The following is a 26,378-nucleotide window of genomic DNA, read 5'->3' as shown; positions in this document are numbered from 1 at the left end:
CCAGTTAAATAAGCATTACAAATAACAGGCAGCAACATAAAACTCATGTAATTAAATCTTCAATAATCAATAAACAATTCACAGACAGCATAATACCATAAATAATACACTAGCAGCATAAAATAAAAAAAAACAGCCAGCATAATAAATAATACATGAGCAGTAAAATAAATACTACAGCATAAATACAAAATCAAGCAGCATAATAAATACAACAAGAGCAATAAAATAAATACCACCCAAACAGCACACCACAAAAACAGACAAACTCCAAGAGTAGTTGAGACAGTCACCACCGTCAATGGGGATGCAGACAAACGGACAAACACGGTCGAGACATCGAGACAGCCACTGTCTGCAGAACAGGAACACATCCACAAAGCAGATAACCCTGATCGAGTCGTCAAGACAGCCATTTGCTGCCGAAGGAACAAATCCTCACACAGATGACCAACAATGGTTGAGCCATCGAAACATCCTCATGCTGCCATCAGGGAAGATGTCACACTAACAGACGAAGAGGTCCTTCACCTCCTGCCGAAGACAACAGGTAGGCAATACCTGTCACCCATCCAAATGACTCCCTGCTGCTCTGCTGCTGAGAAACTGATTCTCTGCTCCAAAGAACCTGACTTGCTGCTGCCCTGGACCTGACTGATGCTGTCAAAGTCACCGAGACAAACGTCAACTCCTTCCACAAAGAAAAACAACTTACAGGAAAGGAGGCAACAACCCATTAAGGGAACAATCAGCAAACGATTGTCCTCACACCTCCTTACCTAACAGAAAAAATATTTTTACAAAAATTTTTTTTTTATTCTCACAAAATACTCCCCCCGATGCTGCCACAACCCGCCAGCCAAAGCAGAACTAATCCTGGCAAGGTTGCCAATATAATAGTCTCATCTTTCAGAGACCAGCAGGTTCAAAACAAAAACAAGCAATTGGGCTGGAATGACTGACGAAAGGTGACAAACAAAGAAGGAGCAGAACAAAACCACAAAATACAGCCTTAAGATTAATTCATTGTACACACTAATTTACATTACATACAAGTGAGTCAGGTCCAGGAGAGGAAACACTTAAAATGACCAATTAAATAAACATTACAAATAACAGGCAGCAACATAAAACTCATGTAATTAAATCTTCAGTAATCAAAAAACAATTCACAGACAGCATAATACCATAAACAATACACTAGCAGCATAAAAATAAAAAACAGTCAGCATAATAAATAATACATGAGCAGTAAAATAAATATTACAGCATAAATACAAAATCAAGCAGCATAATAAATACAATAAGAGCAATAAAATAAATACCACCCAAGCAGCACACCACAAAAACAGACAAACTCCAAGAGTAGTTGAGACGGTCACCACCGTCAATGAGGATGCAGACAAACGGACGAACACGGTTGAGGCATCGAGGCAGCCACTGGCTGCGGAACAGGAACACATCCACAAAGCAGATAACCCTGATTGAGTCGTCAAGACAGCCATTTGCTGCCGAAGGAACAAATCCTCACACAGATGACCAACAACGGTTGAGCCATCGAAACATCCTCATGCTGCCATCAGGGAAGACATCACACTAACAGACAAAAAGGTCCTCCACCTCCTGCCGAAGACAACAGGTAAGCAATGCCTGTCGCCCATCCAAACAACTCCCTGCTGCTCTGTTGCCGAGAAACTGATTCTCTGCTCCAAAGAACCTGACTTACTGCTGCCCTGGACCTGACTGACGCTGTCAAAGTCACCGAGACAAACGTCAACTCCTTCCACAAAGAAAAACAACTTACGGGAAAGGAGCCAACAACCCACCAAGGGAACAATTGGCAAGCAATTGTTCTCACACTAGTAATTATTAAGACTTCGGTATTTTAACTGCCCTACTCTTGGTACCATCAAACAGTCTTTCCTGCCTTCCATACTATTGAGGTGGATAATTTGCTAATTCCTCCTCCTTCCATATGCTTTCACTTGAGCGACATCAGTGACGATGAGCAAAGCAGCCCAGCAGTCAGATCAGAGACCTCATTCACCTGAAAAGGTCCACACTACATTTTATATTCATCTGACATGTTTATGTTAGGCTAAAGGCATATCTTGGGATCCCTGGTCTCCGTCATCCTCTTGTGACCAACTGCCAAAATCCATCAGCAATGCCTTTGTGCAAGGTTTGACAGTGGTGAGTACCAAGAGTAATAGGGCTTATTCTTAAAGGTTATCATTGTGAACTCTTAGTGCCTTGTGTTGCCTATTCGAGTTTTCCTGCCTACCATTTGTAAGCTTAATAAGATTCGTAACAGTTTTTGTTGCCTGTTGTTTATATATTTGTATTCTCTTGTCCTTTCAGGTGATATAGCTCTCAGACAAATAATTCTAGCTTAGTCCTAAATTCCCATTGGAAATAAATGGGTAAGAGAATCATATACACCACTTCGAGGGACCATATTTATGAAGGATAGTATGACCCCAATAATTTATATTAGGTTTAACGTTCATTTCAGGATGGGTTTGGTTTCGATGTATTGGCCCTTTATTTCCTTCCTGATAGCTAATGTAAACCTCAGTTGCTCAAGTATAAGGTAATTTTATTTGGGTCATTATTTCTGTGGTTATATTCTTCCACAAAAATTATCATAAAATTTTGATACTAATCTTCATAAAATATTCTTTACAGACAACTAGCAAAGCTGAATGGAAGAAACGCCCTACGATCTGTGTGAACTGCCTTGTTTACTTGTGATAACTACGTGATTTTAAAGACTTCTTTAGTGTAATAAATATCACTTATGTAACATATTTTTCCATCTAACCTTATTTGAGTAAAATCTCAAAATTTTTAGGTGTTCAGCTTACTGCATTTCTGTGGTATATTCTCAGAGTGGAACATTCGTTCTGACAACATTTTCTCGTGCAAATACATCAGTCAAAGAAGACAAATGAGGGATGATGGCAAAATAAATCTTGCCTTTTTCTGTTTATGGTGTCTTGATTTTCCTCTCGATGTTAAAAAATGTCAAGATTTGACATGGTGTGCTTATTTTCTTTCCTGCATGAATATGAATATAAAACAACTAGGTAGTTACATTATTTTTTTTTTTTACTTTTGTCGTATGCTTCCAGTTATTTTAATGTCCAAGGTACATTAGTTTTTCATCAGTGTATTGCATATCACTGAGACTATTTTTGTTCCTGCTTTTTATGTAAGAGTGCTAAATGCGCAATGGTTTGTGATCTCGTGGCAACATACAAACACCATTATTTCATTTTAATTTCCTTGTGCTTGATGTTAAATGTGTTTGGAAAGGTTAGTTTTCAGTTACAAGTTTGTTTTGAACCTTATTTTGATAGTATTTTATCTTAATGAAAGAACTCATCGCAGTACAAGCACTGATGCGTCTAGTATCGACCAAAATGAATAAGATGTAGAACTGAATTATCTTCGATTTGAGGTGCTACTTGACTATGTTATGAGCAAAAGTAAGGTCACGGATGACAGCCATTTTGAAGTAGCCGCCATCTTGGGCACCAAAAAGTCGGAAATTGGGCATCCCATCTAGATTTCTTCTAAAACAAAATCTGAAGACATACCTAAAATAAAATTACTTCTAACACGTAAATGTGATCAGTTAACTTTTTGTGAAGCTACTGTTTTCAGCTTCTTGTCTATTTGTGTTATTTTAACACAGTGTGGTATATTTACATAATCAACTTTACAATGAAACCCGAATCAGTAGCCTGGGATAAAAACCTATTTAACACACATCCGATGTGAGTAAAATTTTACTTATTATTATTCTATCCCTCTAAATGGTGCAAAGCAAATTGAGATTCTACATTGTTTCTAAAAAAAAAAAACCTTTCACAACAGATAATGTCACCATAACTAAGAGTCACTAGTTCACTTAATCCTTTCAATGGCAGTCATTTGATGTATTGATCACTTCTCTCCTACTGCACTAATAATCACACTGAATTTCGCTAACTCGACTTACTTTTACAGAAAAATAGAGAAAACTACTTTAAGCGTTGAATCCAGTTCCTATGAGAGTTAACTTTTTCAGCAAGTAAAAGTTATAATGTTAGAATCATAATAATTTTCTTACCAAAATATCGAAAAGCAGTAATGAGATCCTTTAGTTTCCAGTTGTGTGGAATGTTATTTGTGTGAGTGACAGAAAATCTTTTCAAAAATTCTGGTGTATGAGTACTGTCATGGTAAATTCTTATAAGCTTAACACTCTTAACTATGTGATATGAGATTTGGTGAAAAAAAAATATATATTTTACCTTGGAGTGGTTTTGTGGCAGTACTAAAACAATGGTGAGATCCGTGTGGTTGATTGGAGTCCAGCAGTACTGTAATGTTTCATTAAAAAGCTTCACAAGACCAGGAATGTCAGAGCTGCTTGGACGACCAACAGACTTTACTGCAACTCCCTCTACAGTACTGCAGGATACAAATTTTCCTTCCATTCCTGTTATATCATCACAAGGTTGACTGTTTACTTCTTCTACACTGTCCTTGGAAAAAAAAGGTGATGAATATGTCAGATATTTGTGAACAGGCATACAAGAACAGACCACCCCCTTTGACAACTAACAGTAATATGATATCTAATAAGCCAAAGTTACCAGTTTCCTTCCAGCTGCAAGAAAAGCTATTAATATCAGCAACACTTGTGCTGCTAACACAAAACTAAATTCAAATGACAAATTTATCGACACGTTAATAATACGCATTTATGTAATGTTTGCACAGCCATTCAAAGGAAACAAGCTCTTTTAGCTCTGGCAGTACAGTATATTAAGCCCGCAAATGAACACAAATTCACCATTCCTGAAATCATAAGTTACCTCACATAGCTTCAGACTATCGTTTTCTATACTATTCTAAAGTCCACTTACACGTCTTAAGCAAGTGCTATAAATTTTTCTAAGTGTCTTCATGAAATTTTAAAAAATGAATGTGACACGAATCACTGCAAAACCAAATCCATGCCACAAAAACTTGTGATTTCACAAATATATGGCTGCTTGAGTGCGTCACTAAGTTACAGCAACACCGACTTATGGTGGATTCGATCTTACAGCACTCTTTCAACTCCGTTAATGGCGTTTTACAGAGCTGTAACTTCATGCTGCATCAAGTTATGGCGTCGTAAGTGCCACTGATGGCGCTAACGGCAAAAATAGGCATCAACTTGCAGCGCAGCACTGGAATGGATCCCCCACAGTAAGTCAAGGACCTACTTATCATTAACTCAAGCAGTATCACAGGCATTAATTTTTTCAAAAGGAAGCAAAAGGGAAGTCACTGTCCTTCATAACATAATGTCACAAATCCAGTCTATCTATAAGGTGAGCCAATAAATCCAAAAGTTTCAATTTGGCAGAACTGATCACTTCTAGTATCTTTATTGTCTCAACATAACACAAGTTAGAGTACAAGTCATGCACAAGTCAAATCATAATCAGCATCTCTATTCAACTTCTAACTCCAACATGACACACACAAATCCCTGACTAATATGTAAGAATAATCTTTGGGAACATTCCTGGTCTTTCACCCTTCCAATATATACCATTTACAGTAGAAAAATCTGGTTAACCTGCCATTCGGAAAAACAAGCAGATAATAAGGCCACCAAGAATGCTCCTGTGCTTACTAGGTATAAGTGAGTTATTCTAACAACCATCCACAGTAACACAAAGTATTTATTTGTCATTAATGTTTGTTGACTGAAATCATATGTCAAACCAGCCATACTCACAATATTACTCCTCCCTAAGTTGTTGTTATCACAAGAGATACATTACAATGTACAACTAATACTACAGCTAGCCCAAAATAACTATGTACAAAAAGACAAGCACACAAAAAAATTGCCTATTAATACCAAACCATTAAACATCAAATTCAGTTTCATCATACTCTGGACCCTGTAGGTCTTTTCCTATAAAAACATTTTTGCCCACCTCTTGCTGGGACCATCTCTACAGTTGCACTGGCTGGTTCAGAGCTGCTATCTGGTTTGTTCAATCTAATGGTAAGTTCAGCAATAGGTTCAGTGTTGCTGTTATCCACTAGTGCAGTCACTGAGTCACTGCCATGCATAGTGCCAGCAGCCTTAGGGTCCCTACTCTCAGCATTCTAGATCTTCTCCAAGCAAGTGTACTCTTTGTCTACAACAGTGACACTGTCTGTCAGACCGAACAGCTTTGGACCTGGATCTTTAGCCATCTTGGGTCCTCAGTGTCACATCAGGCAGCACACTGGTCACTGTTTACACTCTTTCCAAGTCACTCACCAGCTTAGGAGACATTTCCTTCTTCCTCTGATATTTATACAGTCAAATTTTATCACCAACTTTTCACGTCTAGGTGCTTACTGTAGCATCAACTCTGGCTTTCATGGCCCCACCAAATAGAATGAATTTTTCTCTTACTTAGCAATATATGTCATTCATTCTCTTTCAATTACCGTACAAACTTGGAGCTTACTGTTGGAATTCCTCTTCTGGTGATCTCACCATGGGTAGGTCTACTGGTAACCACAATGTAGGACAAGTTATTATCTTTGCAGAACAAAATCCTTGTTATTATCGCCATGGGCTGTACTCCCTTCTAAGAAGTTAATATACAGAATACGACTAAATACTTATCATTGCCATGAAGCATAGCAAGTACCCCAGACAGGTACACCTAGAGGTCACAGGGTGAGGGATGGCCTAGTTCAGCACTGCCAATTCAGTTCTTCCATTTCAGTACTGTGATTTCAGCATCAGACAGTTCCAAAATATTATTTAAATATCATTTAAGATTAAGATATTTAGTTTGATAAATTGTGCTAAATTGCACACAAGCATGCTACTTCATTGCTGTTCCCATATTCAGAAAAAATTCTTATTATTCTTTCATCTGCTTTTCTGTATTTCAGCTATTTTGGATCATGACCAGCTGAAGGTTTCTTAAAATATTCATTCCATACTTTTTTGGAATTTTTTTTTAAATGTGTCAACGAAGTTTCACATGGTTGGATGAAACATTCCAAGTTTTCTCTTAGTCATCTCTTTGCCACTTCAATGTCCCTATTGGTTCTATATTGTTAAATTTGTTCATACATGTTCCACATCTCTATTGAAAATAATGGTTGTCTTCTCAGAGCTCCTCTTCAGTATGGATGACCAATTTAAAATTGGAACCAATGTTCCACACAAGTCGGCTGCAAGTGCATCCACATAATGGTCAATTTCATTATCTGGTATAAATGAAAGAGCTATAAGCCTATGAAGCCAATTCAAGATTGTTATTATGTGAACCCACGTGACCCTTCCTTTTTATGTTTAAGTAAATTTTGAAATAAATGGAACAGGCAGCCTCTGATCTCTAATTTGGGAAAGAAGTCTTTCACTGTTGCAAAAGCTACTTGCTCAAAATCACAGTTGATAGCATCAGATTTTGCTTTTGGCACCATCTTCTTAGTCATTTCAATTCTCATATGTATAAGTTGAAGTCTGCTTATTCTGTAAGATGTTTATATTATGGGATGCATGCCCCAATGCTTTTTGACCATGATGATATAGGCTACATTAAATAATTGTGACTCAACTGCAAATGTTTCATCAACATATAAAATTCCTGAAGTTGCTACATGTTCCAATCTGCTTTTTCTTTGAAAAATAATTTTACCTTGGCCCATTCTTTTATCCATCAAACAGATATTGTCCTCTTTCCAAAGAGTCTTGGGTTTACAAGAGCTTGACTGGCTTCATTCCATAGTACACTTATCTTTTTTTAGTGAAGAACAGAACATGAACAAAACTTAATGGACTGGTGCTGAAAAAGCAGCACTCAAATGGCCTGGCGCTGAAAAAGCAGCACTCAAATGGCCTGGTGGTGAAACAGCACCCCTGAAACAGCAATGTTGAAGTGGCAGCACTGGATTGTATCCTACCCCATAGGATGCCTGTCTGAGGATGTAGAGGATGAAAAATTTCACTTCCTCTCTCCTCAGGTTGAGACAGAGCATGATCTGCAGTCATCACAGGACCCAATGAATGTCAATTCATGTATTTGTGGTTAAGTCTCTTAAGCAGAATTTAACGAAAGCAATGGCTGACCTCCATGTAGTCATGTTTAGACTTTCATTCAAATCTAAATTAACTTTAAAGCAACTAAAGTTGCAACACTCCTCTACAGCCTTTGGGCTGGATGACAGAAAGAGATGATAAAATAGACATGGAAACCCTTTCCTAAAAGAAGTTCTCTGAGATAACAATCAATTCCCTGACAGTGCATCACAGGTAGTACACAGATATGGCAAAATTCAGTGATGTTTATGGTAGGGGGGAAACTTGCCAGTGCTTTGTTCCTGAACCCTGGTATGTATCACAGACCAGTATCCCAACAATGAAATTAGGCTGCATGAATCTCACTTACTCTTTGAGTAGAGGACACGGTTAAAATAAAAGTAATTTTCACAGTTACATTTTTCAGTGATTATTTTCAATGAAGCTAAAAATTTTACTAGTGAAATATTCCAAAACTGCTGATAAGTCCGAAGTTTTCAAGGTTCCAAGGATCTTAGATTGCCTCCCCATTGAAATCTAATCCTGTATGCCTCAGTTCACTGGATGAAGCCAGATTAAAGCTTCTGCACTCAAATCCTTGGGAGAGGGGGAAAATGGCTACTTTTTAACTAAAACAGGCAACTTCCAAACTCGCAAGAGGTATATCAAAGGTCAAATGCTGCAGGAACAGTGGTTTTGGGAAGATCAGTCCCCACAAACTGCACCAACTATAGAATAAGCACCACTTGGCCTGATAAAGTCTAGATGTTAATGTCTTTCCTGGACTGAAGATGACTGCATGCAACTTCTGCTGCTAGTAACTAAGTACCATCCTACTTTGATTTGCCTACCAAGAAGATTAAACATTGACCCTTCACTTCATTAAGAGAATTATAATAGAGGGATTAGTTGAGTATGGCTCTGTTACAATTTATATATTGAGAATGTTAAACTCTGGCCTTCACTGTATTGGAGAGTAGTATGCTAAGATACCTTTCCATGTCCATACATCATTTTGTGGTGCTAGTAGTTGAGTTCCATCTGCTACTATTTAAGCAATGAGTAGGTTAAACCTCAACCCTAGCTTCAAACATGAATACAATATTTTATGGCGCTACTATGATTGAACTTCAGCCGAGATAAAAACACATAAGTATGCAATGTTTTGTGATGCTATGAGCGGAGTGTTGTCCTGTTACAATTTCGCAACTGAGAAGGTTCAACCTTCACCCATCTCTTTATTAGAGGATGGTAACCTAGCCCTTTAACGCCGAAGCCCTATTTTCAAAAACGTCTCCCGTATGCCGGCAGCCTCCAAGAGGTAGCGTTGAAGCGGAAAAAAAGTTTTTTTCAAAAAATCACAGCGCACTTAGTTTTCAAGATTAAGAGTTCATTTTTGGCTCCTTTTTTTCTCATTGCCTGAAGTTTAGTATGCAACCATCAGAAATAAAAAAATATCATTATCATATATAAATATTGGAATATATGACAGCGAAAAAAAAACTCGTATATAATTGTATACAAATCGCGCTGTAAGGAAAACAGTTGAAGCTAATGAGTTAATTTTTTTTAGTTGTATTTTACATTAAATTGCGATGATTTTGGTATATAACAGATTGTAAAACGATTAAAGCAACACAGAGAAAATATTATCACAAAATGATGCATGAATTCGTAACGCGCGGACGTAAAACATTTTTTTTGATTCAAAAATTCACCAAAAATCAAAATATTGTGCTAGAGACTTTCCAATTGTGCCAAAATGAAGGAAATTGATTGAATATTACTGGGCTGTAAGTGTTTTAGCTTACAATTGCATTTTTGAACAATTCCATCGAGTTAAAGTTGACCGAAGGTTGATTTTTTGCTATTTATCGTTATTTCGTTGTAAATATAAAACAACTGTGAAGAGCTAAAGGAATTATATATTTTTTGTTGTATTCTACATGAAATTGCGCACATTTTGATGTATAACACTTTATGTAACGAATAATATGAAACGGCGAAAAAATTACGGCAAGCTGACGCAAGAAATGACAGGATTTTCAGCGGAGTTCGCGCGCGCGGAGCGAAGGAAAATTTTTCTCAAAAATTCACCAAAAATCAAAATATTGTGCTAGAGACTTTCCGTTTGTTGAAAAATGAAGGTAAATGATTGATTGTTACTCGAATGTAATAATTATGGCTTACGGATGCGTTTTTCGATCATTTCGGTCGAGTCAAAGTTGACCGAATGTTAAAATTTTGTCAGTTATCGTGATTTCGGCGAAAATATTAAAAATTGTGAAGAGCTAAAGGAATGACACATTTTTTGTTGTATTCTACATGAAATTGCGCACATTTTTATGTATAAAACTTTATGTAACGAATAATATGAAACGGCAAAAAAATTACGGCAAGCTGACGCAAGAAATGATAGGATTTTCAGCGGAGTACGCGCGCGCGGAGCGAAGGAAAATTTTTTTTTTTTTCAAAAATTCACCAAAAATCTAAATAATGTGCTAGAGACTTTCCGTTTGTTGAAAAATTAAGGTAAATGATTGATTGTTACTCGAATGTAATAATTATGGCTTACGGATGCGTTTTTCGATCATTTCGGTCGAATCAAAGTTGACCGAATGTTAAAATTTTGTCAGTTATCGTGATTTCGATGTAAATATTAAAAAACTCTGAAGAGCTAATGGAATGATATATTTTTTGTTGTATTTTAAATGAAATTGCGCACATTTTGATGTATAAAACTTTATGTAACGAATAATATGAAATGACGAAAAAATTACGGCAAGCTGACGCAAGAAATGACAGGATTTTCAGCGGAGTACGCGCGCGCGGAGAGGAGGAAAATTTTTTCAAAAATTCAAAAAATTCACCAAAATTTCCGTTTGTTGCAAATATTGATGATTGTTACTCGAATGACTTTCTTACGGATGCGTTTCGAGTCAAAGTTGACAATAATTTTGAATCGGTAAATGATTGATTGTTACTTTTGATGTATAAAACTTTATGTAATAATATGAAACGGCAAAAAATTATGACGCAAGAAATGATACGGATGCGTTTTTCGATCATTTAATGTGCGGACTCGTTTGTTGCAAAATTAAGGTAAATGATTGATTGTTACTCGAATGTTAAATGGCTTACGGATTTTGTCGAATCAAAGTTGACCGAATGTTAAAATTTTGTCAGTTATCGTGATTTCGATGTAAATATTAAAAAATTGAAGAGCTAAAGGAATGATATATTTTTTGTTGTATTCTACATGAAATTGCGCACATTTTGATGTATAAAACTTTATGTAACGAATAATATGAAATGACGAAAAAATTACGGTAAGCTGACGCAAGAAATGACAGGATTTTCAGCGGAGTTCGCGCGCGCGGAGCGGAGGAAAATTTTTTTTTCAAAAATTCACCAAAATTCTAAATATTGTGCTAGAGACTTTCCGTTTGTTGCATAATGAAGGTAAATGATTGATTGTTACTCGAATGTAATAATTATGGCTTACGGATGCGTTTTTCGATCATTTCGGTCGAGTCAAAGTTGACCGAATGTTAAAATTCACTTTGGTTGCTGGGTCCTTCTCCAGCATCCCAGTCTAAAACTCGCCTCACACGCTCACTTCCGACAGGCAGTATGCGCCTTTCACGGTCCTGACGCCTTTGTGACATATCTACAAACGTCCTGTTGCAGCACGAATACGCAAACACTCGCCAAAGTTCTGCAAAACACGTCTGCGTCAAAATATCGCTCACGCAAGGTCCGACGCTGATGCTATCTGGCGTGAGTAGGAGGGAATTCGCGCATGCGCGTCTGGGTGATGCTCAAAAACAACACAACACCTGGATCCGTGAACTCCCAGCATCCGCCAAGGCGCGTGATTTGAAATCTTCCACAAACTAGGCCTATAATTATTTTTCCGCGAATATTTAAAAAAAGCATTTTCAGTCGCCGTTTGCAACGTCCACTCGGCATTCGACAGACAATTTTTGACGACGTTTAAAACGTCCAACAGGCGTTTAAGGGCTAGAATAGCTTGATACATGGATACAGCATGTTGTAGTGCTGGTAGATGAGTGCCATTCTGCTGCAATATGCTCACTGAGGAGGTTAAACTTCGACTCTTCTCTTTATAAGGAGGTTGGTGCTCTAAGATAGCTTAACACATGGATACAGCATTTTATGGCAGTAGTAACTGATACCATCCTGCTATGATTTTTTCCACTGTCAAGGTTAAACCTCTGCCCTGCTCTTTATTAGGAGAATGGTGCATTGCAAGTAGTTGAGTGGCATCCTGCTATTTTGTGCATTGAGAAGGTTAACCCTGACCAGCCTTGACAAACATGTCCAAGAGATTAACTATGACAAATCATGGCTGTGACCCTGCTGTTTAGGCTTTGTTGTACTTGTTTGTTATTGAAATCATTTGAGATTTTCTAAATTCTGCTATATTAGTATGATTTTTTCCCCACCACCTTACTGTGTTGGAAGGGTTAAACTTTGACCCTTTTTTTATTAGAAAAGAGAGCTTACTACATTTTGTGGTGCTAGTAGTTGACTGTCATCCAATGAGAGGGTTAAACCTTGACTCTTCCCTTTATTAGGAGAGTGGTATGCTAAGACGGCTTCCAATGCATATACATCATTTAGGAGTTGAGTGCCATCAAGCTACAATTTGCCCATCTTTATTAGGAGAGTGGTACACTAAGATAGAATCCCACATGGACAAAGTAGTCACTCATTTATTAGTTTTGACCCTATCCAGAACTCGACATTATCTGGAGGGTCCACAGCACCAATATACATGTAAAATATGTTTAAGGATGGTATTGAGTGTCATACTGGCTGGGTGTTGTCTAGTTTATTGCTGATTCCTTACTGAATGCATGTACAGAATCTTTGAAGTTGTTATTGCCTGGTGCGAGCCGCAAAGTAGTTTCTACACACAGACAGGGCAAAACAGAGATTATGTTTCAGACATCTGTGCTTGTGGACAGACAAACAAATGGCGATTGTGAGAGACATAATGAACGTACAATGATAAACATATATCAATGGAAAGGCCAGGAAATTCCTCATATGGACATTTGCATGAGATTTGAGACAGATTAATGAATACAATGCAGTAGCATAATATATGTGAAATGGCGAGTTGTTTGGCATCTTCACAAACAGAAACATACATACAGTTTGATACAGAAGATTTGGTGGAACATTATGAGTACATGATTGGAATGCTTGCATGGCAACGCAAGTAGACGTGATTGTACATGAATCGAGACAACAATGGTTAGAGAGAAACAGACAGAAATATTGTATGGTAGAAGTTGCGTTCCTTCGAGCGGTCCCCTCCAGTTGACGCACGGGAGAGAGAGAGAGAAAGCGGGATACTTTGTCTTGTTTTCTCTGATGGATGACACACACATGTGCGTCCATAAGACTGCAATGTGGTCCCTTACATATGTATATATCTGCAATTCATAGAGATGTTTAAAAATGCAATCATATGGTTGGTTATGAGAATGCATTTGTAATACAATCACCACCCTACTTACTAACAAGTTACATTCTACAGCCATTCGTCAGTCACCATCCTACTTACGAATGAGTTGCTTTCTACAGCCGTTCGTATCTTGAATTGTTTGTAAGTTGGGCTTTAATATGGAGAGCATAAAATTTTTGTTGATGTCTACATTCCCGAGTTAACTTGGGAGTGAAGATTATACTATTTTCACTACAGTCTTAAATAATGCAGTATTATAAAGAATTTTTTTGGGATGCTAGAAAGGTAAAAAGAAGAAAATAAAATTTAGATTCATGCAACATTTAAAATTTAGCATTTTTTCCATACTTTGAAAGTTATGAACTTGGAAGGAATTTTGCAGGAGCAGCATCTGACATTGGAAGTTCATAAAGTAAACAATGAACACTGCCATCTATTGATAAAATACATATTAAACGTTTCCCATGGGGAGTGGAAATACAGAAAATGGGAATTCATCACAGAACAAGTTAGACTGGGAAGATAGAAACAAGCAGAAGTATTTTACAAGTATGAACAAGTGTTCTTGTGATTGTAAGAAGAATACATGGTAACTAAATAGGTGCGCAGAGCAAAATTTGAACTTGTGACCCTATCTGTTCATAACTTGAATGTTCGTAAGTAGTGTGGTGACTGCTTACAGTTGTAAGCATCCTGAGAAAAGGTTATTGTGGGCCAGAGAAAGTCTGAAGGGGGAGGGGAAAGGCCAGAGAAGATGGGTGGGGAGAGATAGGTGGGCCATTGTCTTTTTGAGAGCTTTCATGACTGTTATTGACTTACATCATGTGTCACTTTGTTTATCGCTTTTCACAGTCTGAGACACATATGTCATCGTACAATAATGTATAGTAGAGTTGTTTGGGTGGGTGAACTTTAAGAGGTGGACATGTACTGCTAATTTATTAAGAAAGCAGGCTGCTTATAAAGCAGCGTGCAGATGTCATACAAAGGCATACAATAGGATACAGGTGACCCGAGGTCAATCGTTCTCAATGTGAAACAGGACAGATAAATACAAATAACATGTAAAGATAAAATTACAAGAATTTTTTGACATAATAATGTTCTGACACATGTACAACGTAAACAGGCACAAATGAATCAATAACAAATACGTTTTTACACAGATAAAAATGTGGCTATTTAGCGTGACCTAAGCTTGTGGGAAAGGCACCGTAGAAAACGGGAGGCTCACTACAGAAAACCCATTGAGCGAGGACTTTACAATACTCCCACCCCCAAGATGTAAGAATGTCTGATCAAATTAGGTATCTGCTGGGCCGCTGGAGAGTGCTGCGGCTCCACAAAGTCAGCTGGGGGTGTGGTGTGAGTGGGAGTGGCTGGCTATGGCGCTGTCTGGGTCCGGGTCCTTCCAGGGGTGGCCACGTGACTTCCTTTTGGCTTGGGCTGGCTGCGGGGGCGACGGTTCTCGCGGAGGGCACTGCATGGTATTGTCGACGTCTTCCTCCAACAGGGCGGGCTTGAGATGGTCTACAGACATCCAGTCGTCCTTCCCGAGGCCAGCCTATGGACATCGCTAGCCTAGGCTACTGCTTACTTACATAAGAAACATTACTTGTTATTGACAGACTGACCCACCTCTCTACATACATATGGCTATATCGTGGGTGTCCCGTTGTTCTGATCGTGGCGACTAAAGATCTTTTCGGACACATAATTTGTTGCTGGCTGTGACCTAACCAAACAAACCAAACCCTAACTGAACCTAGAATATCGTGTCCTCACCTAACCTAACACAACCCAACCTAACCTGACTTAAGGCACTGTGCCCAGTAACTTGAATGTGCAGATAAGTTTGTCGTTCTGATTGGCGGGACTAATGATCTGTTCAGACATGTGCTTCGGCACTGGCTATGACCTAACCAAACAGACCAACACCTGAGCTAACCTAGAATATCGTGTACTGACCTAACCAAACCCAACCCAACCTACCCTTACTTAGGGTACTATGCCCTGACCTTGGCAGGGGCATGAACGCCGCCCCCACTGTTGTAACCCAGCAACTTGAAACATGGAGCGGCCTAGGCGACCCCTTAACGGTTGTAGGTCCAAATCATCATCATTCATTATTCGCTGATAACTGCAAAGAAAGAGAATTGCCCTGCTTACCTTACTCAATATCGCTGCTGTCCAACCACGAGCGTACCAGCCTTGGCTTCTTTGCAGTGGTCAGAGGTTCATGTGAATCGTAAGTACTAGGTCCAGGTCTTATTGTTTTTGGCCAGGAAAGTAAGCCAGGGATGGGGATGTCGAGCAGCTTTTAAGCAGATAGACATGTTTAATTAAATCCAGAAATGCCCGAAATGGATGCAGAGCGGATTCTAAATATTGTTCAGGAGTTAAATTTGTCAGTGGACACAATGTTAGGGAACACAATTTTATCATGACACTCCATCTTGGCGGTCAAAGACAGAAAGAAATGGCGACTGTGGGTCAGGGCATAGGTCTATGAATCATATCGATCAGACACATTCTGATTGGTTAGATGTATTTAATCTATGGCCCTAGGGAATTACCTGGGTCAATGGGGCTTACGGGGTGATGTATGGCGGCAGCCTTGGGAACTATGGTGTGAGAGGAGTGCCACACTATGGCCATCTCAGGAACTAAAGGAGAGCGGTGCTGCGTAACACTGTTCATGTCAACTGGGTATTTAGAAAAAGTTATGTTCTGCTGAAAAAAATTGTCAATTGGCAAATTCACACAAACTGGCCAGGTAAGTTACTTTTCGGGTAGATTTCGGCCCGCTGAACATCTTTTATTCTTTGCAACTTTTCATTTGGAGTTAATGTTAATGAGCTTTAGGTGTGTCCGTGGATATACAAACTGTCCAAATACTTTACATTATTTAAATATTTAAATATGCATTAAAAAAAAAAACAAATTATAAATGCAATCATGAGTGAAAAATATCCTCTTGTGTACAGTGTCGTTAAAAAATTGGATCCACTTTTCCCCAATAATCCTTCACAAAGTTCAGGATATAGTAACAAAAGGGAGAAGCAGGCGGTCAAGTTCATGGTTCTTGAACTTTGTCTGTAAATGTGTTCAAGAAGTATTCATGTCAGGCAGATTGCCTATATAAACAGTGTGTTGAGTATTAGAAGGACTCTTTTCAATGATTCAAATGCAATTTTTAATAAATTAACCAATGTAGAGGTTTTGAATGGGATACAAAGTGTCGACGAGGCATGCAGAGAGGAGATGTGCATCTTTTTCAGGGGCACTATAGAGGTAAGGTGCATTTATTCTGCATCGTCACTTCCCCAGCCAAGTAATACCATCGCATAAAGTGTACATGAAGCGTTCATTTGTAATCTTGTTATATTTCAGCCATCTGCGGGTTGGCATTGCTTATGAGTAAATATAAAAAAGTTTATTTATTTAAGATTAAGATTAGAGTAAAATGATAGCCTATTTAGGCAGATGTCATGGGTTTTTCACAAAATTAATAAATTTTTTCATATGTGAATTTGTGTACCTTGTTGCTGACTGCATGGTCCATTAAGTGAGTAATTGTATCCCCATCTTATGTTCAGAGATATTTCCTTTTGCTGTTCAATGTGAACAAGGGAACACCCCTTTCAATTCTTGCATCTGTTAACTTTGTATAATTTAATTTTGTAATAAAAATTGAAAAAACCCACCCAGATCTTGCTGGACCTTTGCTTAGATGTTTGTTGATGTCACCCATCAGGCCTATATATTCCATCTGGGGACTTAGAAACTACCCAGTCAGAGGGAAAATTCACGACATTTGGTCCTTGGAACCGGATGGTCTGCATCAGCAAGCATCGGGAACAATGAGGAAGTGATGGTTTTTCGTGTTAGGAGGTAATGACTTGGCTGAGGAGGCAGGGAGAATAGTGTGGGACAGACTTAGGGCTTTTAAAATTGTTTGATGAGACTCATCAGAGGTCAGCAACATCATCTGAGCCTAGATGGTCTCTAGTTGAATTGTTATTGACAGTTTTCTTTGACTTAACCAGACATGATGTAACTGGTCGACTGTTTGATTTAGTGGCTCAGTTTTCTTTGACTTAACCAGACATGATGTAACTGGTCGACTGTTTGATTTAGTGGCTAAGTCCCATCGGGAACTGGCAGAGGCACACCCTGCAGTGGTGTATCAGAACTTAGTCAACCTTATCGGAACAGATGAAATATTGATGAGAAATCTTTATATTACTAGTACTGTGAAGTTTGAGTCCAGTTTAGAACAGCCAATTTGTCAAGTGCTCGATGGAGTAAACCAAGTAATTGCCCTTCTCCTTACCAGAATTGAATTTCTTGTTAGCAACAGACCCATGTTTTTAAAGAATTGTTTCATGTTCACATTAACAGGCATTGTGATCTAGATAATGTTACCAAGTTTAAGTATTTGCTTGGTGCCCTCAAGAAAGAACCGCTTAAGTAGTCAAGGCTTTAAGTGTAACAGCTGCTAATTAGGACATTGCCTTAGGGTTATTAGACTGTTACTACGGTAACCAGCAGCAAACGTTAGTTGTTTTGCATCGACGACTCACAAATATCTTTGTTCCAAAATTCAACCATGTGAATTTGAAAAATTTCTGCATCGAGTTGACCATGTTGTTAGAACAAATTAAATGTTTGAGTACAGTAGTTTTAGGGCAGGGACTGATCATGAGTTTGAATAATCAGAAGCTCTCTCAAGGTGATGTATACTGATTTTCTCATTAGAAGTTTGGAAGATGATGTGTTGCAAAAGGAAGAGAACTAGTCTGTTAGGCCAAAGACAGTTGTGTTTCAAACCCATCGTGCTAGAATTTGTCAGTTTTGCCAAAGTGAGCATTTGGCCAACAACTGTACAAAACACACCACTGTTGAAGACCTAAAGTGACAATTAATGTATTCCTGTATGTGCTTTAAATATTTAGGCAAAGGCCATAGTAGTATTCAGCGTAATAAACAGAATTGCAAACTGTGTAATGGTAGACATCATAATTTAATTTGAAATAATAATACTGTCAAGACTCAATCAAATATGCCTAACAGGCAGTTCAGTAACATAAATGTTCAGAGCTAGTCATCAAGTCATGTCACATCTAAACCAGTAAAAAGTCAAAGTAGAAGTAGAAATCCCATAAATTCTAACATAAATGGAGTAAGTGAGAAGGAAAAAAGTGATAAAAGACCCTGTGTGAATGTGAAGTCAGTACATGTGTCTGACTCAGGCTTACCACCGACATTTATTAACCGCGTTGGCCATCTTGTGTACCCTGGGCTGCCAGGTTCCAACTAAAGTGTTTTTGGACACGGGGAACCAACATAGCTTTATTTCAAGTCAGTTGCCCAGAAATAAAAGTTGCCAGTAGTAAAGAGAGCCTCTCTTAATATTGCACCATTTGAGTCTAATGTCATTAGTGGGGGATATGATTTGATTTCATTTAAAATTCAGATGGGAAAGAGTAATAAGGACAAAATTGATGGTGCATAATGATGTGAACATGCCCATCTACAACATGGGTTTAGTTAACGTAAAACAACATTTGCAGAACCAGGGGTACAAGATGGTGGACAAGGAAGTTCGTAATGACATATTAACCCTTTCCAATCGAACGCCGGCTCTCACCCGGCTTTCCCGAATGGTAGGTTCAGACCAAAGCCCAGCTCCCAGTCGTCATTTAATATAATTTCTTTGGAGGCAAGCTAATTAAGGTTACCTTCTTGTAAGTATCCCAGAATAACACTTAGTTTTCTATCATTCAAGAAATCTTATTTTCATTTACAAAAAACGTGTTTTACATAGTAATTTTCCTTTTGGAAAAACTGGCTAAATGAATAGCAGATTTTGCGACGTTATTCGGCGTAAAAACATGGGTAAACCAGCCAAATTTGCTGTTTGTTTCGAGTTATTCAGGGTTGACAATCCTCGTGGTCGCTATAAGCAGCTAATCCGATTCCATACCCCTCAAAACCTGTTTACCCCAACACGCAGATGACCAGACACTGGGCAGACTTCTTGTTTCGCTGAGCTGTCATTTGTAATGCATTGTTGAGTTATCATGTCTCTCCGACACAGGAAGCTTCTTGAAAAGGAAGAGCAAATACTAGAATACTTTTTAGGATTGCCTTAGGAATCGGAAGATGATTCAAGTGAAAACGATGAACCGTTTGCTGCTCCTTCCACATGCAATGAAGATAATTCTTTTATCATCATGAATGAAGACCTGGAAGAAGAATCTCCTGACGAAGACGAATACACCAACGATATGGTTATGCCACCTGAGGAAGACGAGGACGCAAACGACGAAAATTGGGCCGATTGAAATAACTGGGAAGAGTTTGATGAAGAAAGCCAATAATTACCCAGATTTCCTTTCAAAGGAAGAGCAAAATTCAACTGTCCTAATCAAACTATCAACACTCCTTTGCAGGTTTTCATGCTCTTTTTTACACTTGAACTTTTCCAAATTATTGCAGATGAAACGAATCGCTACACAGAAGAATCGATAAGTAGGAAAAGGCCTCTGCAACAATATTCTGTATGGAAAAACTGGCAAAAAGTAAGCGTAGAGGAAATGATAGCCTTTCATGGAACAATAATTAATATGGCTCAACACAGAAATAAGAGATCGAGGGACTTCTTTTCCAAGCAATGGGTGGATGAAAGTTCGTTTTTTCGGCAAATCTTCAGGAGAGACAGGTGGTTCCAGATATTCTGGGGACTTCATGTGTCTCCTCCAGTGGCTTTGTGGCATCTCGGAGGTCAAAGGTAAAGCAAGTTCATGAATACTTATCTAAACGGTTCTTACGTTATTATCATTCAAAATGTACGATAGCAAAAAACCAGCAAAATGGACCATCAGAATATATGATATTGCAGATGCGCAGACGGGATATGTTCTAGGTTTGATCCCATATTACGGCAAAGCTACTATCGAGTGCCTTGGTTATGCTGGTCATCTCTTCACCACTCATATCTGTTGACACTAGTAGACATCGTTACGCGTGCCACAGTAGAAACTGGATACCATGTTTACACAGACCGCCTTCATACAAACCTGTCTAATTGCGGAAGTTCTGAAGAAAAAAATCCACATCACCGGAACGATAAATACGAATAGGAAAGGTGAAGAAAAGAAAAAGATCATCGGAAGGAGCAGTAAGGTCGTATGTGAAAAACAAGCGGTGCCACATTCTAGCTTGGAAAGATAAGAGGGACGTCACTGTGTGCTCTACATACCATACTGCAAGAACCACCCAAAATCGCCCTATTATGAAAGGGAATGTGGAACAAGTTATTGAAGAACCAGTGATGGTTTCCGAATATACTTCTAACATGGGAGGAGTGGATCGTGCAGATCATTACATATCTTCATACTGTTTCCTACAAAAATCATTGAAGTGGTGGAGAAAAGTTTATTTTTTCCTTTTGGAAGTAGCCATAGTGAATAGTTTCATTCTCCATCGTATTCATATGAAGTCAAAAGGGTTGAAGGTATTAACTCATCTTCAATTCCGGAAAGAATTGGTAAAAGAATTGGTAGGAAATGTAAGGAATGCGGCTCAGTTGGAAGCAGAAGCACATCTGATGATGAGGAAAGGCTGAATGGAAAGTTGTATATAATTGCCAAACAAGAAAGGAAACACTCCGTCGAATGCATTGTATGTAGTGATAGACGTGGACCTGGTGGCCGGAAAGAAACAAAATATTATTGTAAAACTTGTACCAGGCAACCTGCAATGCACCCCGAGTGCTTTGAGGCTTACCATACAAAAAAAGATTACAAAAAGAAATATAATTAATTTTGCATAAATCCTGCAATAGAATCCTTTTTTATCTATTATTTTTGTTATTAGAAATAAGAAATACATTTCTTCACATGTTACTGTGACTTAAAACAATATTATTATTATTATTATTATTATTATTATTATTATTATTATTATTATTATTATTATTATTATTATTATTATTATTATTATAAATAAAACCAAATTATTAGACGTCTGTATGATTTACACCTCTAAGAGGAGTGAATACTTTATTGAAAATTTTAAAAAATTATAGACCACTTTGAAAGAGAAAAGAAAAGAGAACTTTTATTCATTTAAAAATCATTTTACTTTGAAAGGGTATAAAATATAATCTCTATGTTTAGAAGGCTTCAAGCTAGTCTGTTTTGGAATGACCAAACTACAATGTATTCCTTACGTTTGACACTCTGTGCTTATATGAATTTATTACAATTAAAAAGAAAAGTTTTTGCAAAAATAAGAAACTTATATGTAGTGTATGAAGTTCCCAAAAAAACATTTATACCAACTATACTGTCTATTACGATGCATCTCAAAAGGAAATATATATATATATATATATATATATATATATATATATATATATATATATATATATATATATATATATATATATATATATATATATGTATATATATATATATGTATATATATATATATATATATATATATATATATATAATATATATATATATATATATATATATATATATATATATATGTGTGTGTGTGTGTGTGTGTGTGTGTGTGTGTGTGTATATAAATGTGTATGTATATAAATATATATGTATATATATATATATATATATATATATATATATATATATATATATATATATATATATATATATATATATATATATATATATATATATATTTTTTACATTTTCCTGCATTTTAGTTTGAGATATTATCTGTGAGACAGGTAGCAACGATTTAAGATAATTTAGCCTTGTGATTCTGACTTCTTGGGTTAAAACGTAAAAAAGAAGAAAACAAAGGAGAATTTCATACGACATAGGGCTCTTGTTACTGAGGGAAATATTACAAAACACGTGGGCAAATTTAAAGGAGTGTATTTACATAAATGACATCAGTACGGGAAAGAGGAACTCAAGTAGATTTCTGATCCTGAAGGGATTCCTATGGGATTGAATGAAACTTGGGGATTCCAGACACAGTCCGAGAAGCTTCCACGAAATAGGGTCCTTCTGAAATGAGAGATATGCACATTATACGCCAGTAATGAAAATAGACAAAAGAATAATGAATTTGAGGCTGCACTGAGGGTGCCAAAGGACTTTGATGGAGTAATAAAGATGGACATTAGACAAGGGAGTCTTTGATTAATGGCGCTCAATTCAAATAAATGTTACAAGGACAAAGCGTGACTGAATGGTGGTTTTCCATAGCACATTACCGTAAGACAGGTGTGTTTCCAACGTAGAAATTTGGTCCGTGGATGACTTGCGATTTCCGAGGGCGAGTTCTTCCACGTGTTAGGATGCAAGGGCACGGCGATGGGGACTTCTCGAAGAAGGGCGACGCGTGGGTAACGCAAGCACGTGGGGAAAGTATACTTTGAAAAGGGCCACGTGGTTAGGATGCGAGGGCATCAATGGGGCCAGGTGTTGGGTCCTCTTCACTCCCTGACTTCCACCCCGTGTGTGTGAGATAGAGGCCTCGTGGTTTCTGCTTTTATATTCTCCTATGGGGCAGGGGGCACCTCCAACATAGGGGTGTTGAATCATCTTCCAGCTGATGTCCGCAGGGGAGTATGCCTGTAAGAAACCCACCAGAGAGGTCACTTTGCCTTGAAGAAGGATCTGTTTGAAAAGGAGTGGCTTTCAATCTTTTAAACCCTTGTATTCTGACCGTGCTAAGTCGATAGACAGATGGCCTATCGATCAAGCGGCTGGCAGTAAATAAAACAACAACACAACCAACAACAAAAAAAGGGGGAGGCAACTTGCTAGCGAATTCTTGCTAATCATAATATATATATATATATATATATATATATATATATATATATATATATATATATATATATATATATATATATATATATATATATATATATATATATATATATATATATATATGTGTGTCATATTCGGTCATACATTCCTTACCCGTAAACAAAAGGCCACGTGGTAATTATGGGCTGCCGGAGAGGGTTGGCCACACCCCAGGTCACACCCTTGGCCACACCAGATGGAGGATCAGTAATAAGAAATCTCCTTGTTCCTAACACTGTCGAAAGGTAACAGTATTTATAACTTCAATGAGAGAGAGAGAGAGAGAGAGAGAGAGAGAGAGAGAGAGAGAGAGAGAGAACTACGACGTATTTGAAAAAAATAGGATTTACAAGTCCTTATTTCAGCAAATAAGAAAAAAAAAGTAAACTAAATTGAGAGAAACAGACGCTACAGTGAAAGAACAAATAAAGGTGTGGTTCATATCCTTTCTGACCTGAGACGATGTTTACAACCTTGATTCACCTAAGCAAGATTATCTCAGGTAGTGAATTATCAAAAAGGAAATACCGAAGACTTGACAACTGATTCCTCATGTCCCTTAGCTTGTATTTAAAAACCCTTTCGAAGATCTCATACAGATAATGGTAAAGCGCATTTAGACGTGGATATAAATGGATGATATTCATATCTCTAACTTGTATGAAGTTTCTATATATCATGTATTTCCTACATGGTTATATACATACATACATACATACATACATACATATATATATATATATATATATATATATATATATATATATATATATATATATATATATATATATATATATATATATATATATATATATATATATGTGTGTATGTGTATTTGTTTTTTTTTTTGTTAAAAGCAATTGCTTTAGTGGCATCAATAAGTTTCTTGCGGGTATCTTCATACCAACGGAGTTTTTTCCGATTCTCGATCGTCAGTTTCTGGTGAAAAATAGGCAGACTTCCTTCTTCCATTTATTGATTTTTGTCACGACAGTCGTTTCGCCTTTATGGCACTATCAAGCGACTAGTAACTTACAATGCGGCCTTTCGAGTCGCCCAACCTTTCAATGGCATGTTAGCTTCATCCAAAAGCTGTTTAACAGTTAAATAATTATTCCACATTTCTCCCTTAGTAGCAATGGTGGCATCATAATTGTCAACATAAAACGATCTTATTAACTCTTCCCTCCTGGCTCCCTGAAAGCGAGTCTCAAGGACTTATTGAAGGAGATAAGGACTGGTTGTGGTTCCAGATACCATGGCCCTAAAAGCAATGGTAGCCACTCATGACAGCAGGTACCAACTTTGCATTCACACAGGGTCTTTTATTACTATTTTTCTTCTCACTTACTCTACTTATGTTGTAAGGGCATCAAATCGCACCCCTCTTTCCTTGTGTTTCTCCTTTCAGATGTTCATTAATCACATCATGAATTTTATCAGTCTTTATTTCAGATTCTTTGTGTACCTCATCTTATGCATCATTGCACGGCCTTTCTGCCGATATGTATATCTACCTTTTATATGTCATGTAACAAATGTACGTATTTCTATGCTTGCTAAAAAACATAAGTCCTGTATGGACACTGCAGGGGGTCTCGGGTTGCCCACTACCTTTCTGTATGCTTTTTGTCTTATAAACACCTGTCAGGAATAATAAAGAATCAGTCTTTCACCTCTGACTTTTCCTTGAAGCCTCACACTGGTGACCACAGGTCACGGACAGGTAGCGAGGTTTTGGCCCAGCCATTAACGGACTAACTGTGGCCTCACCCTACCATCAGAGAGCCTTTAGCGAACTAACTATGGCATAAAGTTTAGGCCTCTGATAGCACCCTGTCCGACGGAAACTGTGCCATTAACGGACTAAATACGGCGTACCCAAAAGGGCACATTTAGGCACTTCGTTTGACCTCTCGAACAAATCAGCACCATTAACAAACTCAACAAGGCGCATTTTCCCGCATTTTGGTGCATGAGCAGTCAAGATGTCAGAGGTAGAACCTCAATGCAAACCCGTCAGCATCATCTGCACACTGCTCTCACGAACAAAGTCAGACACAGTCAAACTTCCCCTGTCCACACGCCAAAACACAGCATCATGGTTCCGGCGCACAGACACGCATTTTCGCATGGCGTGCATTTCAGACGATGCTACAAAATCAGACATAGTCATGACGGTGCTCCCAGAAGAAGTATTCAATAGAATCTTCCCCTGGCTAGACATGCAACCATACAAAGTCTCATACACAGACTTAAAAAAGAAAAGGATGAATTCCTACTCCATGCCTGAGTCCGAGAGAGCGCAGCGCTCATTCGACCTATTATCCCACCCCTCAGAGATGCATCACCCAGGGAAGACTGGGACCAGCTGCAGGGGTTAATAACACTCCCAGGTCACGATGAGAATGGGAGGAAGAAAACAATAGACCTGACAAAAGCTATCTTACTTCAGCGCCTCCCTCAGGAAGTTCATCGCCAGATAAGGGATGCAGAGAACCGGGACATGGATGCCTTAGTCGATGACGCCCAGGAACTATATGAGGCCACTAAGGCTTTGACACACACCTGGGAGCCTGCAACCTGTTGGAGGAAGACAGCGACGACGATGGAGACATCAACGCCATGTGTAAGAAGAGACCGCCATTCAGAGAGCTCAGGACATGGCCAAACCCGGTGTGGTGTTTCTACGATAGGAAGTTTGGGACCAGTGCCAGAACCTGCAGGCCTCTGTGTTCTTTCGCAAAACAATGACAAAGGTGGCCACAAATAACAGCTGTGGCAGCGAAACCCAACTTCCTCCCCCCCACCCCAACAGGGTTTTACATCACAGACGAGATCTCCAAACGCCGCCTGCTGGTTGATGCGGGGGCAATGCAGTCGGTTTTCCCGTCATCCAGGGAAGGTTTAGAAAAAATACGACTCACTGCCC

At 38.2% G+C, this 26,378-nt stretch overlaps 1 protein-coding gene across 1 annotated transcript in view; it reads right to left on the bottom strand.

The window, feature by feature from the left end:
* LOC136836354 (VWFA and cache domain-containing protein 1-like) overlaps positions 1-26,378 on the bottom strand; it is a 185,264-nt gene that overhangs the window by 132,502 nt on the left and 26,384 nt on the right. The window contains exon 2 of the mRNA XM_067100538.1: positions 4,302-4,535. Coding sequence (XP_066956639.1) covers positions 4,302-4,535 — 234 coding nt within the window. The remainder of the gene's footprint in view (positions 1-4,301; positions 4,536-26,378) is intronic.

This window comes from Macrobrachium rosenbergii, chromosome 56 (assembly GCF_040412425.1).
Source record: "Macrobrachium rosenbergii isolate ZJJX-2024 chromosome 56, ASM4041242v1, whole genome shotgun sequence".
Taxonomy (NCBI): Eukaryota; Metazoa; Arthropoda; class Malacostraca; order Decapoda; family Palaemonidae; genus Macrobrachium; species Macrobrachium rosenbergii.
This window is presented reverse-complemented; position numbering and strand designations above follow the sequence as displayed.